Source organism: Macaca mulatta, chromosome 12 (genome assembly GCF_049350105.2).
Source record: "Macaca mulatta isolate MMU2019108-1 chromosome 12, T2T-MMU8v2.0, whole genome shotgun sequence".
NCBI classification, from domain to species: domain Eukaryota; kingdom Metazoa; phylum Chordata; class Mammalia; order Primates; family Cercopithecidae; genus Macaca; species Macaca mulatta.
Genome location: NC_133417.1, coordinates 48,577,130 through 48,604,369, shown reverse-complemented (window position 1 = coordinate 48,604,369; position 27,240 = coordinate 48,577,130). Strand labels below are relative to the sequence as shown.

Sequence of the window (27,240 nt, the reverse complement as noted above, 5' to 3'; positions counted from 1 at the left end):
ATCAAAAGTAGAGATATTATCTAGAGTTATGAAAGTAACCAGAAGAGATAAAAATTAAAATCATTAAATGAGGTTTCCTCTCATGAATAGGTCAGGGGATATGATGTGATAGGGCCCAATCCATTGCTTTTCATCCTAACTTCTGTAAGATTTTTGTTTGTTGAATATTGTAATTTGATCAAGTAAATAATTATAAGAATCTTAATAAAATTAAAATAGTTACTCATATGAAATAGAAAAGTAACTTTGTGTACATATAAATAAATTTCAAAAGATGTTGAGCAATTGATCATAGAAATCAGAGTGCAGGGTTAAAATGTACTCAGAGAAGTCAACATTTAAGGCATGAATGCTTTTAATATCTAGTACTAAATATTGAAACATCACTCACTCTTGGAAGGTTCAACTTTATTTCTAACCTAAAACTCCAATACTGAAATTTCTGACCATTAATTTAATTCTAAATTCAGCTTTTAAAATGTAGAAAAAATGGTTGTAGTCTTATATAAGATGACATGGGACATATGGGTCTTCTGTAGGATTATATAAAATACAGATATTTGGCAATAGCTATTGCTCAAGGCAATATACAATGACACAAAGTATTTATGTTTGTATTTGAATGCCAAGTCTAGTTTTTTGAGCGATGTGCATTTAGAACTCTTCTAAAAATTAATTTCTTTTTAAATCGCTTACTGAGTGCCTAACATGGAGTAAGAAAATACTGTTCTATTTCATTCTCATAGTAACTTTATGAGCTAGAAATTATTGTGCAGATGATCTTTCCATTTCTCCAATATCTCCTGCTTTCTTATTTTGAGAATTAAATGAGACAATTATTAGAAATTCCAATGGGTTTTTCTCCTCCCTTTCTCTTTTTCAGGAACTTTGGAAAAATGCAGACATTAAAACGGAAAAAAACATTGCTTGTTGTGTTTTTTCTTTGGATCTGTAGAGTTACCAGAAGAAAAAGATGGGAACAGAGGTAAAGTTAGTACATTTCCTAGGATTTAGATCTACTGGAAATGTCTGGACCCCTGCAGGCCTCTAGCCACAAGATTGCATCACCTATCATAAAACTCCCTGGCTGTGCTCTTCTACTGAGTTCACATTTACAGTACTAATAATGCCTTCAGCACAAGTCATTTCCCGGGAATTAAGTCCTTGCAGTCAGTGGGTTAAATCCCCATGAAATAACCTGCAGGTGACCCAATTGGATTGACCTCAAGTATAGAATTTCAGATCAATAGCTGCTGTACTTGGATTCTGAGACATAAAACAATCCCTAGTGTTTTTGTTACCCCAATGAGTATTATCAGACAAGGGATTACTATGGCAATTGCGGGGTCTTATGATATTAATGGGGTTTTTTTTTGGTCCAAAAAGAAATTATTTTAAAAAGTAAATGCCTTCTGTTCACTCTTCTTGGACTATGTGATAACTCTCAAACATATAATAAAAATTATTCAGACGGCACCAGTGGTCATTAATTGCTTGTACTAGAAATAACATTTTCTCCTCAGATGCAAAGTATTCCAGTGGGATGCAAAATTCCGTTGGGTCTAACCACCTTTTAACTCTTCCATGAAAGGGTAACAGATCTCCCAATCTGGGGCCAAATAAAAATGTTAACGCGTCACAAACTGAACTTGGGGGTAATAAAAAAGGGAAATAATGTTATGACAACATGTACCATGACATCAACTGACGTGATATTTTACTTGTGTGTAACCAAAAAACAGAAACCATTTTAAGTATTTACACCAACAGAGGGAATTAATTTGATGCAGAGAATTGGCTGCCCATATAAAGAAGAAGCTGAGAACCAGATAAGGAAGAGTGGAGTAACCAGGAAAGTAGACACACCAGGAAGCCACTACGTTCTCCAGGCAGGAAAAGCAAAGAAAGGAGAGTCTGTGTCACCAGATGGGAGCTGAAACCAGAGGGGGCCTGTCTGGTCAAAGCTGAAGCTGTAAAGCAGAAGGAGCCTCAGGCAGAAAAGCTACCTGAGGCAAATGGGTGGCAAGAGTGAATGGGTTGGGGATAAACTAATAAACTGCTGGCCTTTGTCTTCTCTCTCTTTCTGCTATCTCCTTCCAGTGGCTTTGACCGGGTGCAATAGCACCTCAAGAGCACATGTAAGGTTGGAGATTTCTCAAAGAACTTAAAACTGAGCTACCATTGGGCCCAGCAATCCCATTGCTGGGTATATATCCAGAAGGAAACAAATCATTCTACCAAAAAGACACAAGCACTTGCATGTTCATCGCAGCACTATTCACAATAGCAAAGATATGGAATGAACCTAGGTGCCCAATGATGGTGGACTGGATAAAGAAAATGTGGTACATACACACAGAATACTACACAGCCATAAAAAAACATGAAATCATGTCCTGTGGAGCAACATGGATACAGCTGGAGGCCATTATCCTAGGCAAATTAATGCAGAGAAAGAAAACCAAATACCCCAAGTTCTTATAAATGGGAGCTGAACACTGGGTACACATGGACATTAAGATGGCAACAATAGACACTGGGGACAACTAGATGGGAGAGGGAGGGAGGGTAGCAAGAGCTGAAAAACTAACTGTTGGGTAGTATGCTCTATACCTGGGTGATGGCATTATTTGTACCCTAAACCTCAGCATCACGCAGTATACCCAGCTAACAAACCTGCACATGTACCTTCTTAATCTGAAATAAAAGTAGAAAAGAACACCACTAATAAAAAAAGCATCTGCAAAATATAGCTGGCTAGGACCAACCCTCCTACGGTACAGACAATAAAAGGGAAGAACTAGAATCTGAGGACAAAGAGGCTGGGTCTGGCCCTCTTTGTCCTCAATTCATCCTCTCCTGTGAATTTACTTTACCTAGTTGGTCCCTTTACATATAAAGCCAAAAACTCGTGAGTGGATCTGTTGAGTTTCTCACCGTATAGATTTTTACAAGAGGCTATGTAAGCTATGATAAAGCCCTGCAATGGGGTATAAATGTTCTTAAAATTTTGAAAGATTTTTTAAATACAATTGGTACACATGGAGAGAAAGTATTTCCTTTGGTGTGGTTTTTACCATTGCCAAGAAACTAGGTGGCCATTCTCTCATTGCTTAAGAATATTTAAATATGAATTACAACCTACAGTTTTTCCTAGGTTTAGAACACAAGGACTAGCTTCAAGGTTGTATAAAAAACACATGGGTTAGTAAATGTACTAACATCCAACATCATAACATATTTCTGAGCCCCATTATGATCCCTCCATTTTACACATTAAAAAATAATGACATTCTACTATTCGGTTGTGAGTTGAAGCAAGGCTGCTGAGTGTCCTAGTCCATTTGGCCTACTATAAAAAATGCCATAAATTTAGCAATTTATAAACAACAGAAATTTCTTTCTTACCGTTCTGGAGTCTTGGAAGTATGAGACCAAGTTGACAGCAGATTTAATGTGTTGGTGAGGGCCCACTCTCTGGCTAATAGATGGCAACTTCTAGTTGTACCATCACATGGTGGAAGAAGATACAGGTTTCTCTTGGGCTTCTTTTATAAGGTCACTAATCCCACTCACAAGGGCTCTGCCCTAATGACCTAATCTCCATCTAAAGCCCCCATCTCTTAATACCATCACCTTGGGGGTGAGAACTTCAACGTATACATTTTGATGGGACACAAACTTTCAGACCATAATGAGAGGTGAAGCCAGCTGGAATTCCGGGGTCGAGTGGGGACTTGGAGAAGTTTTCTGTCTTACAAGAGGATTGTAAAAACGAACAAATCAGCACTCTGTAGCTAGCAAGGGTATTGTAAATGCACCAATCAGCAGGATTCTAAAAGTAGCCAATCATGGGGAGGATTGAAAAAAGGGCATTCTGATAGGACAGAAACAGAACACGGGAGGGGGCAAATAAGGGAATAAAAGCTGGCCACCCCAGCCAGCAGCGGCAACCCGCGCAGGTTCCCTTCCACCCTGTCAAGCTTTGTGCTTTCACTCTTTACAATAAACCCTGCTACCACTCACTCTTTAGGTCCGTGCCATCTTTAAGAGCTGTAACATTTACCTAGAAGGTCTACGGCTCCATTCTTGAAGTCAGGGAGACCATGAACCCACCGGTAGGAACCAACTCCCGACACAATAACGCTGAGTTTGATTCTCCTTGCCTTGAACAATGAAGGAAGAAGTCTCTCTCTTCTCTTCCAAATTACATTGTCAAACAAAGCTCATATGGAGAAACATTGTTAGCACTGTTTGTGCACCTCTTACATTTTTAAAGGACTTTCTTAGGCACTTTCTTATTCATTCTCATCATAACCCATTTTATAGGTGTTGGCAGAAACCCTTGCCAGAGCCATCAATCCCAATAGTCTGCTGCCTGCCTCAAAACTCTGCCATGTTCTGTTCTTATCATGCCTATATTTCTGAAATGCTATACAATTTGGACTTAAGTCTAGAATATCCCTGAGATGATCCTACTCCTTAGAGAAATTCAAAGGACATACTCTCATGTGGGTTCTGAGGGCCTGCTTTCAATATCTCTCAAGCTAAGAAAATGACTTTCCTAATATCTTTAGAATCAGGTGAACTAAAAGAAGCTTAAATGATGGTTATCCTAGTATAGCCCCCAAATAGCACATACCGAAGTAAGTTTCCAAATGAGATCATCCTCACTTGAATGTGTGGAGATCATGATGTGAAATTTATATGACTTCTTTAAATGTACACAATCAGAAATAGGCATCTAAACGCAAAGTCCCTCCAATTTCCTACCAGAACACTGTCCCAGCATTGTAAGTTGATTGGGTGTTCCAAGACAGAATATCAGAAAAAGCTGTTACGGAAATGCCCGCTTGTTTATATTTTATTTCTTCTTTTCAAATGAAGTTAAGAGAGCCTGCTTAACTATGAAACATTGCTCTTCTGAAGAAGTAGAGGGCTCATGAGATGAAGTCATGACAAGGGATAAGAGTTCCAGCCTCAACTCAAAACCCATAGTTAGAGTGTTGTTACTACATTCAACAACAACAGCAGCAGCAATAACAACAACAAAATCTGAAACTGAGCAAGCAACAAGACCTTGGGAGAGAAATTTCTTCTTTTACTTGATACCATTTTGCCTGATCTTTAAACAGGGTGAAGGCTTTGTGAATGACAGAATTAGAGGGCATATTGAGGGGCTGTTTTCCATCACAGGACCCCCAAATCTCCACTTCTACTAATGGGAACACTGTACACCCAGCCATCCAAGATCAGACCTCCTGAGTACAGCAATTTTTTTTTTTCTTGGAGATTTGTCTCGTTAGGATTTTAATTAAGCTCCTGCCAGGCTTGCAAAGTTTTTAATTTTACCTTTCTTTCTTCTTTCTTTTTCTTCCTTAAATCAGCTGGCTTGCCAGGAAACTTTTCCCAAGCTGTCACAGTTACAGTAAGCATACCCTAAGATATTAAATTTAGAGACATACCAGTAGTTGCTTCTCGAAGGATTAATAGCACAAGTACCCTTGCATTTGGAAAAGATTTTCATTGATTTATTCATTCATTTATTCACTTTTACTTAAGTGTGTGTGTGTTTTATGAATTAAAAAAAAAAACAGAAAAAGAAGCTTCATGGAGTGTACAATGACTACTGGGTAGTAATAGATATAACTCACTCTCTTATAACGTCACCAGTTTAACAGAAGAAACTTGCCATTACTTAATTTGATAATCACACTGCTCATAAGCAAATTATGGCTGTTTACTAGTGTTAGTGGGTGAAGGGTGAGTGAACCAAGAGAACATGATGTCTTAGTTGATAATTTAACACATATTTCATGAAATGTAATATTTAATTCACTTAGGGTTCTTTTCAAGACCCCTTTGTATTCAAAGTCATTGCAATTCTGAAAGTATAAAGGCAGAGACGAGGGGTGCACACGGTGAACCCTTTAAAGCAGATTTGATGAGACACTATTTTCATTTGAGGACGCTTAGTTAAATTGACTACCCTAAATAGGATGTCATATTTTTTTCCTAATAAAACAAAACAAAACAAAACAAAACAAAAAAACCCACCTCAGATAATACTGCAGGGCCAGAAATAAAACAAGCCATCAAAACAAAACGAAAACGTAAGATATGGAGCATCGGGGATACTATCTGTTCCCCATGATTATTATTATAATCATTCTTATTATTTACTTAATAATTCCAGGATGTCAGGTTATTCCACCACCTGCCCTTTTCTGTGAGGTACTTACTGATCGCTTCCACAAACCGCTCAAAGAAACTGTAAGGGAAGAGCGGCTCAGGCAGCTCCCGGAAAAACATCTTCAGTGCTCCGGTGACAACGTGGATGTCCTCCCACTGGCTGTCGTCCAAATTCAGCTTCTCTTCTGGGAAAACACGAGGAGAAATGGAACAACTGGTTTTAATGAAACAATTACAAGACACTAATTATTATGTTAATGTTTGCCTACTATCATCAGCAACCGTTAACAGCCTTCTGCACCTAGAGGTTTGGTGCTGTGCATGTTTTTTTTTTCCCTCCCTCTTTCCGTAGGCAGGGAACATTTTCAATGGAATACCATCTGTAGGAATGCAGCTAACAAAAAAACAAGAGACACAAAGAGACAGTGCCATTGACACAGTATGTCAGATACATTTATTCCCATAATGCATCAGTATGAAAATTAGCATCACAGCTCAACATGATTCAAAGCTATTTGGTTTTGAGGCCGAGGGGCTAAGAGTTGCCAATGATGGCCGACTCAAGGGACCAGCCTAAAGGCCTTGCTGAGCCAACAGGAGACATATGCTAAACATGGCAATAGAAAATGAGTTATTGCTTTACATGTGTTAGCCTTGCTATGTACAAGGGAATAATGGGTAACACTTTTTCCCTTTTTTTGCCTGAATATAAAGTCAGCAAGGAATAGAATACTGAGTGAGAAAGGATATTAATTCTTTCTTACTGCTTCAAAATATATATATATTTTTTTTAGTTCTCATCTCAGTGAGGAAAATATGCCCAGCAACAATATTAGACAGACCCCTGTTGGCCTACGTAGGCTATGCAAAGCTGTCAAAAATGATAACACACTAAAGACAAACCACAAGTGCTTACCAACTCTTTTTAGAAACAACAGAAGTATTTGCTTGGGAAGCTTGAGTGAGTGGAAATGTTGAAATATTAAAGCAAGTAAAAGCCAAAATGAAGGTTGTAGTAGAAATAAAGTGTGCTGGGCAATTATTTTTGTCCTTTTCACCCTCAATATGAATGTCTGGAATTAGTCTCACCCAAGAAGTGGATGCATTCACGTCTGAAAGGGACATCTTGACATAAAATGAAAAGGAAGCAAGGTACAAAGGCACTGCTGTCGAGCCAGACGATTTGTCTTTCTAAACGGGCAACATGGAAAAGGTTTTGGATTCTGGGCTTCATGAAAACTTAAACTAATCATTTTAGACAATCTGGGGGTTAACTGAAAAGCTGAGAATCCTGGCAAACACTGAGGTATTTGGTCAACTGAAAATTTGTTTCTTTACTGATGTCTTGGGCTCGCATTCACATGTCCCTTGGATGTCAGTTTTATGAATGCAGAGGAGCATTTTGCACCAAAATGTAAGAAAAGCTGAGAATTGTCACTGTAGGGATTCTCTGCATGGGCTGTTTTGCTAATAATGTTCATGTCCTTTTAAAAATATTAGCCCAAATCTTCAGCAGATCTTTTTTTTTAAATAAATGAACGATCGCTTCTAAGGCTTATAGTAAGTGGTGTTCCTGCTCAACAGTGTGTTTGCAAAGAGAAGACATGAAGGTGAATCTGTTTATTTCAGATGGGCTAATCTTTCCTTTCAGTCTTCATTCCTACCTCAATCATAACACAATAATATGATCCACAACAAAATCAGCAGAGGAGACCTTCTTTCTGCCCTGCAATCATTTTTGATTGATTGTATTTCAACAATTAGTCTTTTATTTGGCTACACACTATTGAAATAGGCCGACAGCATCTTAGCAGGCCAGCTTTAAACAGTCAACTGTTAACAATAGCATCAAAAAGGGAGACCTGATGGGGTTTACTGTCACTTTAAAGAACGGGGTTTTCACATTGTTGAAATCTGTCAGATATTTTGAAATGTCCCTCTCACTATGGTGCCACACCCCCTGCGTGCCCTTATAATAAAATTGGTTTTACTCCTGATTAAATCATTTTCTCCCTACCCACTACCATACTTCTCATAATGGACCTGTGTGCTCTACAGCTGGTGTTCTTCCCATGGTACCAATTCTTACTTTATCTTTTAAGCACTTTGCTGCTAAGATCTCATGCAGAGTGCTTATGTTTTGTTAAGAGCTTCATTCTTAGAGAAATAGCTTAACACATGTTCTAAAAATGTTGTACAACTTATTGCTTAAAACACATTTAGAAAATGTATAAGTACTGTAGCTTTGGCACTGAACTTTAAGTGGAAACCTAAACACACGAAAACACACACACACACACACACACACACACACACACACACACACACATATCTCAACCAAAAATTTATCAGAAAAGTCCAACACAAAATGCCATTTTGGTGCACAAGTTTGAAATTGCTAAAGGAAAGTGTTCAGCAGGTAAAAAAGAGAATGATTTTAACTTGACGAAGGAAACACCACCACCAACAAATAATGGCTTAACCAAAGGAAAACAGCATTAATATTACTCATCTCCACATTAATATCAGTTAATTCAAGTGAACATGAAAATTGAATGTAGTGATAGATAAAGAAAATTTACCAATGAATAGATACTATTTGACCATTTGATTATATCTACTTAAAATACCATATAATAATAACTGTATCACTTAAACCAACATTCCTACTATAGATTCCTATGTAGTTTCCATTTAAAGAAATAATAATAATTTGTAGCCCTTCAGCAAGTAGCTTAAATAGGCAATATGGCAAATAGTTGGAAAGAGTATTTTGAAATACAATGCTAATTTTTATATCAAGTTTTCATAATCAACCAAGGTTAAGATCCCTTGTAAACCAGATGATGTTAAGGCAAATTTTGCAAGGTCACTGTAGTTTATCTAAACATGAAGTTATGTCCATATAGTATGCCTTCTCATAAAGCCAACCAGTCTTCAAGATGAACTAACCATAACCCTATCCTGGTGTTAACAGGCATATTGCAAATGTATTTGCATTATTTGATAAGCATTTTCTAACTAGATTCTACACAGTGATGATGTCTTATCCTTTTCCCTTTTCTAATAGTGTTTCTCAAAAGCACCACACTATTGACATTTGGGGCTGGAAAATTCTTTGTGGTGGGGGCTGTCTTTTACATTCTAGTATGTTTAACAGTATCCCTGACCTTAATCCATTAGAGGCCAGTAGTATTTCCCAGTGTGGATGATAAAAATTGTGTCTAGAGATTGCCACGTATCTCCCCATCGTGCAAAATTATTCTTGGTTGAGAGCCACTATAGTGAAGTTTATAAGTGTCTATAGAAGTCACTCAACAAAGATTTATGAAGTTTACCATAGGTGGGCAGGGAACTGGGAAAATTAGATACACACATATTAATATTTCCTTAATATGAACTTAAGAGTTGGTAATTATTCTTGACAAAATCATAACTTTTTATAGAACAAAATCCATATGAACTCATTCAGGGTACTTTGCGATGAAAGCAATAACCAACAATTACTTACAGCTTACACTGTACTAGGGGCTGTGCTATGTACTCTACGTTCATTATCTAATTTAATGTTTTCAGCAAGGTAATGAGGAAGATGCTACTGTTATCATCATATCCATTTTACAGATAGGGAAAGTGAGGCATAGGTAGATTGAACAATTTTCCCATGACTGCCAAGTGATGAAACCAGGATAAAGAGCCAGTAAGCCCCCACTATGTTTAAAATCACTGCGTTCAGACTTAATCTTGGCTGGCAGAAGCAGAAAGGGAAAAGGCAAATAAACAGTAATTGCGAATGGTAGTTGATTGACTATTATGTCAAGATTGTAATTTTTACATTTTACCCTTAAATGTCTTACTTGAGGCTATGCTTTTACCTGTAAACTGACTCTCATCTTTGGTAATTACTGACTTGTAGAAGGCACAGATTCTTATAAAAACAGATACAAAACAAATTGGTAATAAAAAGCAACTGCATTAGGAAATGGGCAGAGATGGAGCAAATTGTTAGGTAGCAATGGAGTGAAGAGGAAATATGATAGAGTAGGAAAAAGGCCATACAAAACACCCATTCCAGGACTGGATTTACCACTAATTCATTGTATATCTATCTATTTACTTATTTATTTGTAAAATGAAGATAAAAGGATAATTGTTGGTATCAAATGGGAAAATGTATCTGAAAAACATGTTAAAGCATAAGGAAACAAACATATCCAATATGTCACCAGAATGAGGCAGGTGAATAAAGGCCAAAATGGTAAAATAAAAAAGAGACTAAGGCAACTGAAACATTGAACAAACATTGTAAGCCAGCCTGGTTGTTTTAGAGGATTTATCTCAGTGTGATGCAGTTTCTTGAATGGGATCAACAAAAACTACATTGCTATAAAGAACTACCTGGGCCTGGTTAATTTACAAAGAAAAGAAGTTTAATTGGCTCATGGTTCTGCAGGCTGTAGAGGAAGCATAACTGGGGAGGCCTCAGTAAACTTCCAATCATGGGAGAAGGTGAAGGGGAAGCAAGCACATCTTCACATAGCCAGCAGCAGAGAAAAAGTGAAGAGGAAAGTGCTATACACTTTTAAACAGCCAGATCTTGTGAGAACTTACTATCACGAGGACAGCAAGAGGGATATCCATCTCCACGATCCAATCACCTCCCACCAGGTCCCTCCCCCAACATTGGGGATTACAATTCAACAGAATTCAACATGACATCTGGGTAGGGACACAGAGCCAAAGCATATCACATGTTATAGTCCAATCCTAGGAAGACGTCTGGTTGAACCACAATGTCTCACAATCCTTTTAATCTGTGCTGGTTTCTCCTGGCCCTCTAATTAGGTTATCTTAAATTCATTTTGGTTATGGTTTTGCCTTAAAGCATATAAACAGAATTAAAGATAGGTTAAGCTCTACAATGCAAATACCATGTGACTTTTATGAGATCACACACATACACACACAACCTAAATGTTGTACCCAAACAAGGTTATCTTGAAATGCTCTTTCTTGAAGAGTCTTTAGGGCATATTTTAAGTAAAAACTTATTTATATCAAGGCCGGGCGCGGTGGCTCAAGCCTGTAATCCCAGCACTTTGGGAGGCCAAGACGGGTGGATCACGAGGTCAGGAGATCGAGACCATCCTGGCTAACACGGTGAAACCCCATCTCTACTAAAAAATACAAAAAACTAGCCAGGCGAGGTGGCGGGCGCCTGTAGTCCCAGCTACTCAGGAGGCTGAGGCAGGAGAATGGCGTAAACCCGGGAGGTGGAGCTTGCAGTGAGCTGAGATCCGGCCACTGCACCCCAGCCTGGGCGACAGAGCAAGACTCCGTCTCAAAAAAAAAAAAAAAAAAAAAAAAAAACTTATTTATATCAAGCTTTAAAGATATATTTGAAAGAAAAAATTTGACAGTAGCTATTAGGAGCAATTTTTCTTAAAAAGAAGAACTGAAAGATGAACCTTTGATAGCCATAGTAGGTCAATGGTAGTTTCCAAGGAAAAGGGGGCATTTAAATATCATTAAGAGTTTCATTACTGTCCAGGTACAACGGCTCATGCCTGTAATACCAGCACTTTGGGAGGCTGAGGTGGGCAGATCACCTGAGGCCAGGAGTTTGAGACCAGCTTGGCCAAAATGGTGAAACCCTGTCTGCACTAAAGATAACAAAAATTAGCCAGGCATGGTGGCAGGCCTGTAATCCCAGCTACCCAGGAGGCTGAGGCAGGAGAATAGGGAGGTAGAGGTTGTAGTGAGCCAAGATCACGCCACTGCACTCCAGCCTCCTCAGTGATGGAGTGAGACTCTGTATCAAAGGAAAAAAAAATGAGTTTACCCCTTTCCTCTTGTATTATATATTGCTATGTAGATATTGGTATATATAACCAGCAGTTGTGATATCAGGTTCAATTTTAACTAGACTCAAACTGTCTTAACCTAGTCTTTGTTGAAATGTGCTTGCACTTGGACTATCCTGAGTAGAAGAGTAACCGAGTCAAGAAAGAAAATCTTCTTTATATGTTGAAAATCAAGTGCTTGTTTACCTTGTAATAGTTTTGATAGCACTTTTAAAACCTCTTTCCAACTTTTATTTTATTGTTGCAATGTTAAAAGGAGGAAAAGACACCCTAGTTTTCCCAGAGACAATAGCCCTGATCTCATTAATACAGTGAAAAGAACCTGTTACACTATGAAACTCTCATAAAGGATGATGTCCCTGCTTCCAGCACAGATGACCATTTGGGTCTCTTATCTAAAAGGCCTGCTGGATACATGAAAGTCACATCCCAAATGAAAGAGATACCAGAGGGATGATCGATCCAAAACATAATATGTTTGGCCCTAAAATCAAATCGAAAGATTAGATATTAATGTAGATAAAACGACACTGCTTATAAGGATATAGAAGATTTTTAGTTTAGCATTTAAAGGAATGGATCAAAAGGAAGTTGGTTGAATCACTCAACTAGCTCCACGTTTCCTGCTGTGCTGGCTCCTGAAAGTGATGGTTCGGTCTGATTTCTGGTGGATTAGAGAGATTCTGCATTCTCAAACACGGTGATGTCAACCCTGTGCAAAAAGTAGCATCTTTCTCTGCTGCACTGGCTAAAGCTCCTCCTTCCACACCTTGGCTGTAACATGAGACTTCATTGAGGATATTATCTGAGAAAACTAAACCTGTTGGCCAGTTAATTTGTTTGTTCACTCAATTTTTTTCAAACAAACAGAGATGGAAGGAGGCTACATGCTGGGCATTGTGTTTTTAAAGCTACAGCTGTTGAGGCTGCTTTATGTTCCTCAAAGGAGAGGGCTTCATCAGGTGCTCAGAAAGTGAATATAGATAAAGTTCTGGACATTTTACATCTTGTTACTCTTCCCTAGAATCATATTATTTTGTCCTTGGGGGCAAGCCAGGACAAACTCAAAGAACAAATATATCACCCAAAAATATGCATCGTGTCTGTTACGTGCTGAATTGTGTTCTTCCATTCCTCAAAATCAAATGTTGAAGTCTTAACCCCAATACTTCATAGTGTGACTATGTTTGGAGATTGGATCTTTAAAGAGGTAATTACGGTAAAATGAAGTCATATGGGCCCCCATCCAATATGAATGGTGTCCTTATAACAACAGTTAGGGTGCACACAGAGGAAAGACCATGCGAAGACACAGGAGGAAAGCGGCTGCCTATACACCAAGGAGAGAGCCTTAGGAGAAATCAACCTACTGATATCTTAATCTCAGACTTCCAGCCTTTAGAACTGTGAGGAAATACATTTCTGGTGTTTAAGCCACGCAGTCTGTGGTACTTTGGTGTGGTAGCTCAAGCAAACTAATACAATGCCCTAAGGTTTTGGGCAGAGAAAGACGATGTCAAATTTCTGGATCATACCGATACATCTTCTCGACACAAGGGCTATGCTACACTTGTGAAACACAGTGAACAACAGGGTTAGTTCTTTAGGTAATTCCATTTGAAGAAAAATAATTACCAATATTCAGAGAATACATTTGAAGCTGGAATTAGTTGAAAAATTGCTTGCCTATTCAGGCTTAACCTATTTCAAATAATTTGCTCTACAAACATGCAGAATACTCTCCAGTGTGGTCTCCAGACAAACAATAAAATCATGATTGCCATTTTCATACTCATTCTTTGTACAACTACTATGTATAAAGTAGAAATATTGCATGGTTGCCATCACCTGAGACTCCAAGTACTACAAGAGAACATTGGAAACATCCTCAGGAAAAACTCAACCCAAGTCCAATCAACTGTCTATAGTCATGCTACCTATCAAAGAGGAAGGAGCAAAGTGGTTTTAAATATGAAACCTTGTATGCAAAATCAAAGAGATTTGTTTCATACCATTTATTACAGTAACCTCCAGGAAGCTCTTAGGAGTCCTATGTTTGAAAATGGTTCCTTTCTGGCAAGAGGAGACAGTTAGACCTATGCACAGGATAGACGGTTCTATTACCACCTGGTCTACAAAATCTGGTTTTCTGTGGCATCTTTGAATTATGAAAGAGGGAGGAAGGAAGTAACCACAAACTTTCTAAGATTTTAAAACTTTTTTTAAAAAGCTTTTATTTCTGAATATCTAATGGGCCACTTCGGCACCCCATGTTAGCTTGCTTTCTGTGTGCTTTCATGTTGTGTGCATATCTTTGGAAATTATTTGACAAGGCCGAAGCTTGCACATGTCACAGGCTGATATGAAATATCTTTAGTTACTCTCTTGGAAGGAGGTGGAACAGTCTTCTCCTCTATCCAGTACAGGAAATGAGTCAGGAACAAGACTGTTTTATTTTTATTTCTCCTCAGATTTCATTTGAATGTAAAGAATAACATAATAAATAGGTACAACTGAAACTTGTGAAGCAAGCACCACAGATGGAAAGTATAACAAACATGTCATTGCTTTGTGCATTTTTAATTTATAATGGCATAACATAAAACATCTTCCCATCATCATAACTCCATGCATAATTCTACCTTATAAAATGACATTAGCGACATTATGCTTCTCTCCAGGCTTTTAGATATTTTGTTTAGGTAGCTGAGAAAAGGTAGTCCTGTTCAGATGCAACAACAGCAACAAAAATGAACAGACTTTTTTCTTTCAGTGAGGATCATAAAAAAAAGAATTGATGTATTTGATGGTACCCATATATATTTCTTTAATTCCTTTCTTACTCAGAGCTTCCAACACTGTTCTTATTTCCATTCAGTCAAAGGCTTTTTGTACTCTATAGATACTGTACACAATGGTTCTTTTTATTTAACCATCTTCTCCAAACAGATTCTGAATTTGCTGGAATTCCATGGATGATTTCATACATTACATACTCCAAAGGGGAGAGAATCGTAGGATTAAATTTCGACAAAGTCATTTTTGAAAGCTTGCTTCATAGTGGCTTTAAATTTCAACACCATTGCTATTGTTCCCTCCAAGTTATATTACATTTGCAAATATGAAGCACAGGGCCAAGTCAAAACATATCTCTTAATGATATCTAGGAAATAAACTAAGTCCTATGAATTCCCATATACAGATAATATGTCTATTGTAGGCAAAAACGCATATATAGAAGTTACTTAACATTCTGGTTTCTTCACTTGTCAAATGAGAGTTCTTAATTTTGTGTGAGATTTAAGTGATGTAATACATGAAAAGCATCCAATATAGCCAGACTTCGGCAAATATTTCCAGAATGTGATATGATTTTTGGCTTTTATCATTCCCCTTACTATGTTGGTGATATGTGTAGGGTTAGAAATGGTAACATTGAAAAGGATATGGATTTGGGTTTTTGCTAACTTAGAATTTTCTGTCTGGAAATATTTCTTCAGAAAAATAGAAATAAAAGGTAAACAAAACTGGTAGATCAAGATATTGCTACTCTCATTCATTGAAACTATGTTACTCCCAGATAAGACATCTGTCAGTTGTCAATTAAGATAACCAAAATGAAGAGAAGATTTCTAGTAATTATTAATGATAATTTTTAACTTAAATTTTGTCGATTAGTTTGATTCATGGGAGTAAACTGAATTTTCTGCATCACAAGACATTTCTTCACCACAATCACCGCTAAAGCTCTACAAAGGTACACAAAATAAGAGTTGGGAGATTTATAAATTTTACAACTACTTGCATAAAGTAAGGTAAAATACCTAGGTCCTTATGCAACAATTTCTTGTTGATGAAACTACTGAACAACATTATCATCTTAATTATTCTAGCCTAAACAAACCTGTGGCAGTAATTGCCGGTCTCTGCCTATAGTTTGTGATGCCTAGCTATCTATACTGTTAAACTTGACTCTTCCCTACACTGGGTTTCATTTCAAACTTTGCTTACCATGTTTCTAATCCTAGCCTGAGAACCCCATCACTCCTGGGGCATGCCTACTAGATTTAACTATAGTGATTTAAACAAAGGGTCTCTCCTCTATCTCTGCCTCAAAGAAATTTGTTTTTATTTATCTTTATATCTCCAGTGCTTAGCTAATGATGGATGCACTCATTTTTATTAGCTATTAATATATTTGCACCACCTATCAAATTTTAACCTCCTTTGATAACAGAGGCTATTTCATAATATAATACCAACGATGATGACAATAGATACATGTTTACACACATGGCATTATCTTTGTGTTCTCTTTATCATTCTCTTTCAAAACACTTAACAAATACTGAAGACATAAGTACGTTATTCATTCACTTATCAAATATTAATTGAACCCAAATTTTGTGCTAGGCATGTTATAGCTGCTGTTGGTAAACATAAATAAAGATCTAGCTTCTATGTGCAAAGATTTCATAGTATATAGGAAGTTTGGTCAAATAGAAAAATATGTAATCAAGTATGGTAAATGTTATTATATAACTTCTTGCAGACTGCTATGGGAACATAGAAGATTAGCATCAAGCTTCATCTGGGTGTAGTCAGAAGGCTTTCCAGATGAGGTGTCACATAATGATCTTAAATGATGAGCAGTCAGGTGGGTGAGGGTGGTGCAGGAGCTGGGAGAGAGGAAGAGAAGAGATGAAGAAAAATTCAGCTAGAAGTAACGATCATGCCAAGGAATGAAGAACAGGATGCATTTGGGAAGCCACAAGTTGTTGGAGACCCTAGAGGCATAGACTCCATATCTCAGGGTGTTGAGGATAGAAGAGAAGGCAGAGGGTACAGCATGAAGGTCCTTACAACTGAAAAAGTCTGGATGACCATAAGCAGGGGAGCAACATTCTAGAAAGATGCTCTGGCAGTAGCATGTAGGATGGGTTGGAGTGGGCGTATAGAAGAGGGGTGGTGTGTCCAAAAAGACACAATGAGCAAGAAGCTCAGCTGAGTGGCTTTGAGGTATTCAAATACTGGATATTCACTGTGGAAAAAATGCTTTTAAAAGAAGTCAGTTAATAAACAACAGGTGTGTTTATGAGAACCTTACATAGCAGAGAAAGAAGTCTAGAAAACTGATGGCTAGCATTTACAAAGCATTAGAGTTCACAGACCAATTTTTGTGTGTCACATTTATTATAGGTTCAGGGAAGTCAAAATATTCTATTTTACTGAAGTTTATAAAGACCTGCTAGTAGTTTGCAAATGAGAATCCATTTGGATTATCTGACTAGAGATAAGACTTCAATGGTGTTTTAGTATCATGAACTACTTTACCGACGCAACAAAAGGGAATTACAATTAATTGGATTATGTTGGTCTCCACATGCTGATTGTAAGAAAATAAAAAATAAAAGTGTAACTATTGCTAACAGGTCATATCTATCATCAACCATGGGATTTGTTTTTTTACTTACCAATAAGATTAATTTCTTCTTTGCAATATTCCAATTTGAAGTCATTTTAATTATAGCGTTTAGAAAATTCAAAGGAAAAGGCAAACCTACTTTCAATGTATTATTAATAATTGACCTCATTTTTATTCATCTTTATGATGAGAGAAAAAGAAATGGATGGTTTGTTTATTGTTTAGAAGATTTTTACTTACTTAAGATCCTTTTGTAATCTTTCTTCGATCTCAGTTTAATTAAAAATTTTATTTACTGGATTTCTATAAAGTGCTAAACCCAGGGCTATATTTCTGAGGATTCACAACAATGTGGTCCCTGCTTTTAAGGAAACCGACATCTAGAAAAGGAGATAGGCCTACAAACTTTAAATGTCATTGTGTGACCAAGTGGAGCATTGTAGTAAAGGTATAAACTACTAGAAAACCAATAATAGTTGAGCACTTCTCAGGCACTATTCTAAGTGCTTCACATGCAAGAATTCATTTAATTCTCACATCAACATATGCTGGATGTACTATTATTAGTTCAGCTTTACTGATGGAAAAGCAGCTCCAGAGATCCAGTAACTCGTTCAGGTTCACTCAGGTATTTAGTAGCGGAGTCCGGGCAATCTCACTCCACTTAAAACTTCAATTATTCTGTTAGTGACACAGGACAGGTAAGACTCCAAATCAGGCCTGCCTGGGAGGGCTTTTGGCTTTGCCCAGGTCTGCCCTGTCACTGCTTTAGCTAAGGACATTTTTGTCTGGTGTGTGAGCCTCACCTCTATGGTTGAGTCCTGCCTCCCATCTCATGAACACAACATGTGGAATGGTTCATTCTGACAGGTGACAGATGAAACTTCTCCCATACAATGGCAGTGAGAGTGGCATAGGATTTTGTTGAACTGAGATGGGTGAGGAAGGATGTCCCAGGCCAGTGTTTCTTAAATGTGATCCCAGAACCAGCTATGTCAGCATCACACACAGAATATTTAAGGCAAATTTTATCAAGACCTACCTCAGATTTAACTGAAACAGAAGCTTTTGGGTGCAACTGGCTGAGTGATTTTGCTTTTCTACAAATACTATTTAGTCTGTGATCTAACAAGTCCTCCAGTTGATTTTGATGCATGTTAAACTCTGAGGACCACTGTTCCAGCAAAGAGGTATGAAATGGATCAAAATTTGATATTGGCAAGAGGCCTCATTATGACCAGTGCAAAAGTGAATGATGAAATGTAATGGAAACTTAGCTTGGAAGCCAGGGAAAAGTGTAATTGTTATGCTAATACATTAAATGGTCTCTGTTAGATGTGAGAGAATTGTCAAAAGTTTGTATGAGGAAGTATCATCCAGACTGTATTTCATGAACATAAATCTGTAGGAAATAGAAAAATGCATTTGAGAGGTGAGAAGTAGGAATATGCAAATTAGTTAGAAGGCCCTGGAAACAGCCCAGCAAGATACCATGAAGGCTAGAACTAAATAGTATTTGTAGAAATGCAATGAAAAGGCTATGTGAAGCCATCCATTTAATGAACATAGGGGTGGTAAAGGGGGAACGAACCAAGTAAAACTATTGTTTGTAGCTAGTTATGCAAGTTATCTTACATGTAATACTTCAGAAAGAATAGCTAAGAATTTTAATTTGTTCAGTTTGTTTTTTGATAAGAAGTTGCCAGGGAGAATGGGTTTGGTTGGGGGATGCTATTGACACTTTCGTTTGGTGACGCTAAGCAGATATTCAGACTTTGGACTATGGAGCTTGGTAAAGACATAAAGACTGGACAGACAAATGTGAAAATTATCAGCATAGAAGTGAAAGTTGTGTAAAAATAACAACAACTATAACAACAAAGATGACAAGACCATTAACTTAACACCTGTCATGTGCCAGCCGCTGTGCTTGGTACTTTATCGGCGTGATTTTATGTCATTTTCATAGTAACAAAGCAAGGTAGTATTCACGGATTTTATAAGTGAGGATCTAAGGACCAGAGAAATTAAACAACTTGCTCAAATTCATTTAAGAAGTTAGTGTCAAGGCTAATATTCTAACTCTAATCTATCTCACTCACAAATTATTTTGCAAAACTACCTAAAACAGTAAGGGACGAAAACAGTTGTATAGCAACATATAGAGCAAGAAGGGGAAAAAGTGTCCTTCAAGTTTTTGTCCTGGAACTAATAATAGAATTATTTTCACATGAGGCTCATAAGCCACCCAATTCAAACCATTACATTAAAAAAACTAACAAACAACGTGAGTTCCTGCATTAATAGTTTATTTCCAATGATCAGCATCTAAACAAATCAGCTTGGTTGGCAAGGTAAATTCCATTACAGCCTTGTTTCTAGAGGAGTAGTGTTAGTCTTAACTACACTGTAAAAGGCCGGGCGTGGTGACTCACGCCTGTAATCCTAGAACTTTGGGAGGCCAAGGTGGGTGGGTGGATCACTTGAGGTGAGGAGTTCGAGACCAGCCTGGACAATATGGCAAAATCCCATATCTACTGAAAATACAAAAATTAGCTGGACATGATGGTGCGTGCCTGTAGTCCCAGCTACTCGGGAGGCTGAGACAGGAGAATTGCTTGAATCCAGGAGACAGAGGCTGCAGTGAGCCGAGATCACGCCACTGCACTCCAGCCTGGGCGACAAAGTGAGACTATCTCAAATAAATAAATAAATAAATAAATACACTGAACAAGTCACACTTTGTCTGCGATTCAGGCCAACATGGCCCACTGTTAACCCAAGTTCTTTGATGTGTAGCTAATTAATAACAATTACAATGCTGTACATTTTATGAGGCAAAATACATCCAAAGTTGAGAGGAATGAAACACATGGATTGTTGTTCAATGTCTGTGTCTGAATGACTTGGTTCAGTGGTTGTATCTAAATAAACAAGTTGATTGTTTGCAATCAAAATGGAAAGTTGGTCAGGAAGATGACCCATTAGATTTATACTCTCTGCCTAAGTCCAAATGCTTAGGAAGGCAGTACCAAACTGTGAATCTCAGTTAAAGTTTAAACTGACTTAAGAACATTGTATTTTAATTTTCTGAAAATCTAGGTTACGTTTCCTTTAATGAACAGAGCTATTTTTAAGTGGTAGAACAGCCATACGTTCATTTGAATATGTGATAAGGCACTTGAATAAACTTCCACTTTCCATATCATTTACAGATTGGATTTATATACTGAACACACCTTCGTCATACATTTTAAACACTAAGTTTTCTAATTCCATCATTCAAGGCCTCTTTTTCCTGGCCACAACCTGCCATTCAGTCTTAAAATTTGACCTCATTCAGACCTGAGCATCTGGGCCCATTATACTAGTATACTCGATATTCCCATGCAAGAACCATACTGTAGTTCTTGCTCATTCTTGACCTAAGCTATCATATCTACCCACCTCCTCTGGCCCCATCCCACCACTTCTTTAAAGCCCAAAGAAAGAATGCTTATCCCAGGAGTTCTGCCTAGAGTGATCCACTTTTCCTTGATCTCACTTTCTTTTCAACATGAGCATTTATTGCTTATGGCACCAATTCAGGAATTAAGCATTCACAGTCCTGGCATTCTTGCATTGTCTCCTGCCCTCTGTTCTGCTGCAGATACCTCTCATTGGCCCAATCTAGTTGGAAGCCCATTGGAAGGTGAATGCATACAGATCCTGGGTACCAAACAGGGTAGTGAAGAGTGGAGAATGGGTATGAGGTAGGGGGGCAAACAGAAGATTACAAACACATCAATCCCATATTCTGTCAGTTGAAATCTAGAAGTCCAAATGCCCAGAGAAATATTTCAGAATCTCAAAACAGTGTAACTTGGTTTTGAATTTTATAGAAACCTTTTGGGTGGGTATGGGAGGGACAAGAATCTTTTGTGTAAGGCCATACCTAACATCCTTAATCCCATGAAGAAACACATGTACATGCATTTATTCCAATGTGTAATTATTGACATAAACACAGCTGCTCTCTATGTTAAAGGAACATTAAACTCACAAAAGCATGGAAATTCCTACTTAGAGTTCCTACTCCATTCTTAACATGCCTTGTTGTGCCCAGATGCTGCATGTATTTTGTACCATTTAAAAGGTTGATGTACAAAAGCAAAAAGGTGGTAGAAAAAAATAACTAGAGAGAGGATTGAGCCAGTAGAGTTGTCCTATTCTTAAATTTTATTATGTACTAATCTCCATAATGCCTAGGCACAACAAAACAAATTAAGAATTAAAGAAGAGATAATTTGACTGTGGATTTCTGAATTTGGGGGCAGGAAAGCTACACATGTAAAGATACACAAGATACATACAGCCAAAACAGAAGAATACTGAAATTGTGTAGTTTATGTTAAACTTAAAATAAATAGAGATTTACACTTCCTTTTAGATCCAGAAATACATGAAAACTTGCAAGGCAGCCCACAACAAAGCAATTGACAAGAAAGATAGCATCTGCTTTTCTGTCTATTCAAGCTGAAGTTTTTCATTCTAAATGCAAGCAATGCTTCCCAAGTTAACATAATTAACTCATGACAATCCTGAAACATCATAATATAAGATACAGATGGAAATTCAAAGCTTTAAAAATGTCAGCTAACTGCATCAGGATTATCACTTTTTTTAAAGTGAACAAACCATAATGCTAATTAAAACAGGTGTTTTTATTTCAAACCCTTTTGCATGTTATGAAATTACAACCAGGGTTATTTATTTATTAGTCTGCTGTGAAACATACATCTTAGAAAAAAGAGGATCTGTGAAAACAACAAAGTAAAAAGATAAAAAGAATGACACTCAGTACTGCTTTCTGACACAATAGAGGACCAGTCGTTCAATTAGTTAGTAATTTCCGTGTGACTACTTGACAGAATCTACTAATTGTTAATCTTCAGTAACTATTGCTTTACATAATTAATTATATTCAAATAAAAACAACAAAGACATGTGGGCCAGTTGCCCTTTTGAGAATGTTTTTTTTCACAAACTGGTTCTGCTTACTGACAATATTTCTAGTATAAAAAGTTATTAATCTCACAGCAAAAAAAAAAACACATAAAAATGTTAGCACATTCTGCCTTTTACCTTGCTTATAGAGCACGAGTCTCCCAGTCCCCTACCAAGTACAATAACAACAGCAACAAAACCCCAAAGCTACTAACTGCTTTACACGAATCTATCCTTGAAGCAAATCCTAACAGCCGAAGTCCTTTGAGTTGGCATCTTTCATATTAATTTAGAATTGCATAAAATTCAGAGTCACCCATCCAGAGGTCAAGCATCATTCATCATTAGTTGAAGTGACATTTTCAACCCTTCATATTGCAGCTGCTAAGATGGGAGGGGGAAAGGTATTCTTCAAGAGGAAAAAAACAAGAGACAGAACACAATCCTTGCTCTATCCACAGAGGAGAAAACAAGGTGCCTCTATGTCAGCATGATAATATGCTTACATTTGGTGATGTCATTCTTCCCTAACCCCAGAGTCACTAAGCACATGGCAGCTGCATTCCTCCACTTAGGAGTTCTGGTGCAAATCAGTATTAACCATTTTAGATGTAAATGAAGCCCTTCAGTGGGGTGGAGAACATGGCTTTGTGAGCTGAAATGATGATTTATATCCGAATCCTATCTTGTTTTTGAGAGATTGGAACTTGTTAACAAGGCTGCCCTTGTTCTCGTGGCATCCTCCAGGCATAAAAAATTCTGGGAAGCTGAGTATGATCACTTTTGAAACTGCAAAACAGCATTCCAAGGCTTTGCAGCAAACATGCTGGCCAAATTAGGACCTCTGAAGCTTTGCAATTCACAAATGAAAGATCTCTATCTCTCTCTCTCTCTTTCTCTCGTGGGATGCCTTCTTTTCACTGAAACATTAAGGTCAGGACAGGAAATGGGAGCAATTAAAATGAAACAGTAATCAGAAAAAAATAGGTAGCTGGTATTTAAATGGCTAATAATTCACAGGGCTTTTGATAATGCATTGATGTTTGCAAACTCATAAGACATCTCTGAGTTCTAAATTATCAGGCTTATTTGCCCTAGGAATCAAAGTTTTCCTGGCAAATGTTCTAAGTCAAAAGATAAGTGTTATGAAATACAGCCATAAAAGAAGTGAGAGTTGAGGTTTCTGCTAAGTGAGACTCTCCAGCCTCTTTTTGAGTTGTCTTCTCACACTCCGCCCCACCTGAAACATCATAGAATTTTGGTGCTGATTCTTCTTCCAAGTTAGAGCAGTGTGACTGAAATGTATCTGCAGCAATTGTTAATAGTGTGTAAGAAAACCAGGTTCCAAATTTTGCAAAACTTAAAACTAAAAACGACTGACATTTCATGGGGGAAAAGAAAGTAATTTCAAGAAATCCTCCACCATCATGACTTATGCAGATATGAATTGCATATGTAGTTATCATTCTGCTGCATTATATCTAATATAATGTACCTTTTACATGTGTAATGGCTTTCCAAATATTACTTAACTTTCCCCTTCACTATGTTTGGCTGGGATCATACCCATTCGAAAGAAGCAAGTGGAGTAAATAATGGTACGTGATTGAGGCAGGTGAGATCACAGGTCCTCTGGCTTCTCATACATGTGGTCAGAGCCTGTAGTGGTCCAGTTTTTAGACTTGACCTTGAGGGAAGTGTACACCTTTTAGTTACATCAAAACCATATGGGATTTCTGGCATTAAAAACTTTTTTACAACATAGGCTTTAAGGTTGCATGTGGATGCCTCATACCAGCTGACAAAAAATAGGAGTTGTCCATATACAGTGGTTCAAATAAGGATTGTTATAAATTGCTCATGTTTTCCCATTTCACTTTTAACTACTCTGATATGAGCTGACTGCATACAGAGATCAGATTAGGATGTTAAAAAGGTGATTAGCTAGATAATTTAGGAAATTATTTTAGCAAGCTAATAAACATATTGAAGCAAAATATAATAATAATATTGATATAGTGCATTACAGATAACAAAGCACTCACATTTGCTATACCACTTAAGAATCACAGCAATCTGGGGAAAAGTTATTAGTTCGTATTCTCCACATTTTAGAAGATAATAAATGGAAGTTCAATGAAATAACCATTCAAAATTTGTGAATAGGACGGCCAAGGCTTTGAGTCAAATACTCCTTTAATTGTGCTGTTAGAGCATGATTGCTGATATTTAAACCAGCGTCCCATTTTAATTGGTAAACAATACCTATGTTAAGCTATGAAGAAAGCATCCAAGGATAAAAGTAGTATGAAATCATTTCAACTTCAAAACACAGGTAGCGAAAGATACAGATGTATGCTTTTATTTTTTTGAGACGAAGTCTTGCTCTGGCACCCAGGCTGGAGTGCAGCGGTGCCATCTCCACTCACTGCAACCTCTGCTTCTCCCGGGTTCGAGCAATTCTCCTGCCTCAGCCTCCTGAGTAGCTGGAACTACAGGCACAGGCCGCCATGCCTGGCTAATTTTCTTTGTGTGTGTGTGTGTGTGTGTGTGTGTGTGTGTGTGTGTGTGTGTGCGCGCGCGCGCGCGCGCACATGCACGTGTTATAGTAGAGACAGGGTTTCAGCGCCTTGACCAGGCTGTTCGTGAACTCCTGAGCTCAGGCAATTCACCTGCCTCAGCCTCCCAAAGTGCTGAGATTACAGGCGTGAGCCACCATGCCTGGAGGTGAATGCTTTTAAGGTAGGTTTCAACTGGCTCCCTGTGGCCCATCAGTTCTGTCTCCCTATATTGGAAGTCAAAAGTTTCTTGCTTTAAATGCCCCGAATCTGTTTCCTGAGGCAGCAATACCTTGGCATCATGATTGGTTAGGGATCATTTGCTAGGGATATTGGCTAGGGACATGGTTTTTTCCCTGGGGTACCTGTCTTATTTTTGACCCTGAGTTCCAACTACCTTGCTGTGAGGTGCTATACCTTATGCTGCCAGAAATGCCTTGTTTCTGGCGCAGGACTAATTATTTACCTGGATATAGAGTTTAAGGTGCTAACTATGTGCCAGTCCCAGGAGAAGAGAATGCCACATGAAAAATGTTCTTCATATGAGAATTCAGCTATGGCGTCGAGGTGGACAGAGCAAAGAGCTTAGAGTCAGAGCTCCATCCTTCAAGTCCTGAATCTTGTCACTTAATCTCAGCCTCAGTTGGTGGGTTGTTGTGGGCATTTAGTAAAAAAAATATAGGTGAAAACAAGCTGTAAAAATGCAAAGTACTGCTGGGTGCAGTGGCTCGTGTCTGTAATCACTTTGGGAAGCCAAAGCAGACGGATGAGGCCAGGAGTTCAAGACCAGCCTGGCCAACATGGTAAAACCCCATCTCTACTAAAAATACAAAACTTAGCCAGGCATGGTGGTGCATATCTGTAATCCTAGCTACTCAGGAGGCTGAGCCATGAGAATCACTTGAACCCGGGAGGTGGAGGTTGCAGTGAGCTGAGATTGCTCTGTTGCACTCCAGCCTGAGCGACAGAGTGAGACTATCTCAAAAAACAAAAACCAAACCAAACCAAACCAAAACGAAACCCTGTAAAATATTAGGCTATGCAAGATATTATCATTACTTTTCTCTTTTCTTCACTACAATAAAGCAAAAGAGAGTAGAGCATTAAGGAGAAAGTGCACAGTTGAGTTTTCAGGATGCATGCCAAGGATTTGAGAATTAAAGTTGTCTGAGTGCCACTATTTAGTTGCAGCAAATTTTATCATATCTTCTTTGATTTTAGTGGGAATATATAACATACGTGTATCAAATGAATTAAGTCATGGTCATCAGGACTAAGGTACTGAAGCTGCATCTCGCAGAATTGATTAGGGAACCTCTCAGTCACTACCTAGATATAATACGTTCTCTGAAAGGGCATCTTGTATAAATAAATTCATATTGGTGAAATGCTGGTTATCAAAAGTTTGAATTTTGTAATGGCAGGTTGTGTTACTGAGTTAATACAGGAGCTTGATAAACATTGTAAAGCTGAGGCAGACAGAATCCTCTAACTGCATTTAAAATAACTGTGACGACGACTCTGCTTCAGATGCTTAAAGAATGGTGCACATACACAAACACAGTCAGGTTGGTTCATGCCATTTGATCCCTGTCACCTGAAACAGCTCTCAAGGATCCATGGTGGAGGACACCAAAAAATTAATATAAAACCCTATATTCTAATCTGAATTTCCAAGTAAAGGAATCCAAAACAAGAGAAACAGCTAGGATCAAAAAAGTAGGTCCCTCCAACTTCTGAAATAACATTCTGCATTTGAGCCTGATAATCTGTGGCTGTCTTCAGTCTAACCTTAAATGTTAAATCTTATAAGCAATGCAACCACTACTTTGAGAGATTATTTTGTAGTCTAATGGATTTCATTGTCAGGAAATGGTTTTTGATATTCAGCCAAAATCAAGCTTTCCAGAAACAAGTTTTATTTGTGCATTTCCCTCCTTTAATATTTATGGCTAAAGTAGGTATTTCATTTAAGGGCTTCTTTTTTAGAGCTTCACATTGGTAGATGAGGAAAGGAGGAAGAGGAGTTTATTCTTTTTCTTTTATAATTTCTTTTGTTTCTTATCTGTAGTAAGGTTAACTGCTAATATGGATAACTACTTTTCCACTGAGAACATGATAAATCTTTAGAAGGAGCAGCAGCACAGATAGGTGGGAATATTTGAACAGTACCTTGTAAGAGCTGCCGCTGGAAGTTCACCAAACAAACTAAATC

The 27,240-nt window shown here is 37.8% G+C and overlaps 1 protein-coding gene across 1 annotated transcript in view; it reads right to left on the bottom strand.

Moving 5' to 3' along the window:
- The window catches only part of ARHGAP15 (Rho GTPase activating protein 15), a 629,252-nt gene that overhangs the window by 131,760 nt on the left and 470,252 nt on the right, over window positions 1–27,240 (bottom strand). Inside the window, exon 12 of the mRNA NM_001258096.1 lies at window positions 6,243–6,377. Coding sequence (NP_001245025.1) covers window positions 6,243–6,377 — 135 coding nt within the window. The remainder of the gene's footprint in view (window positions 1–6,242; window positions 6,378–27,240) is intronic.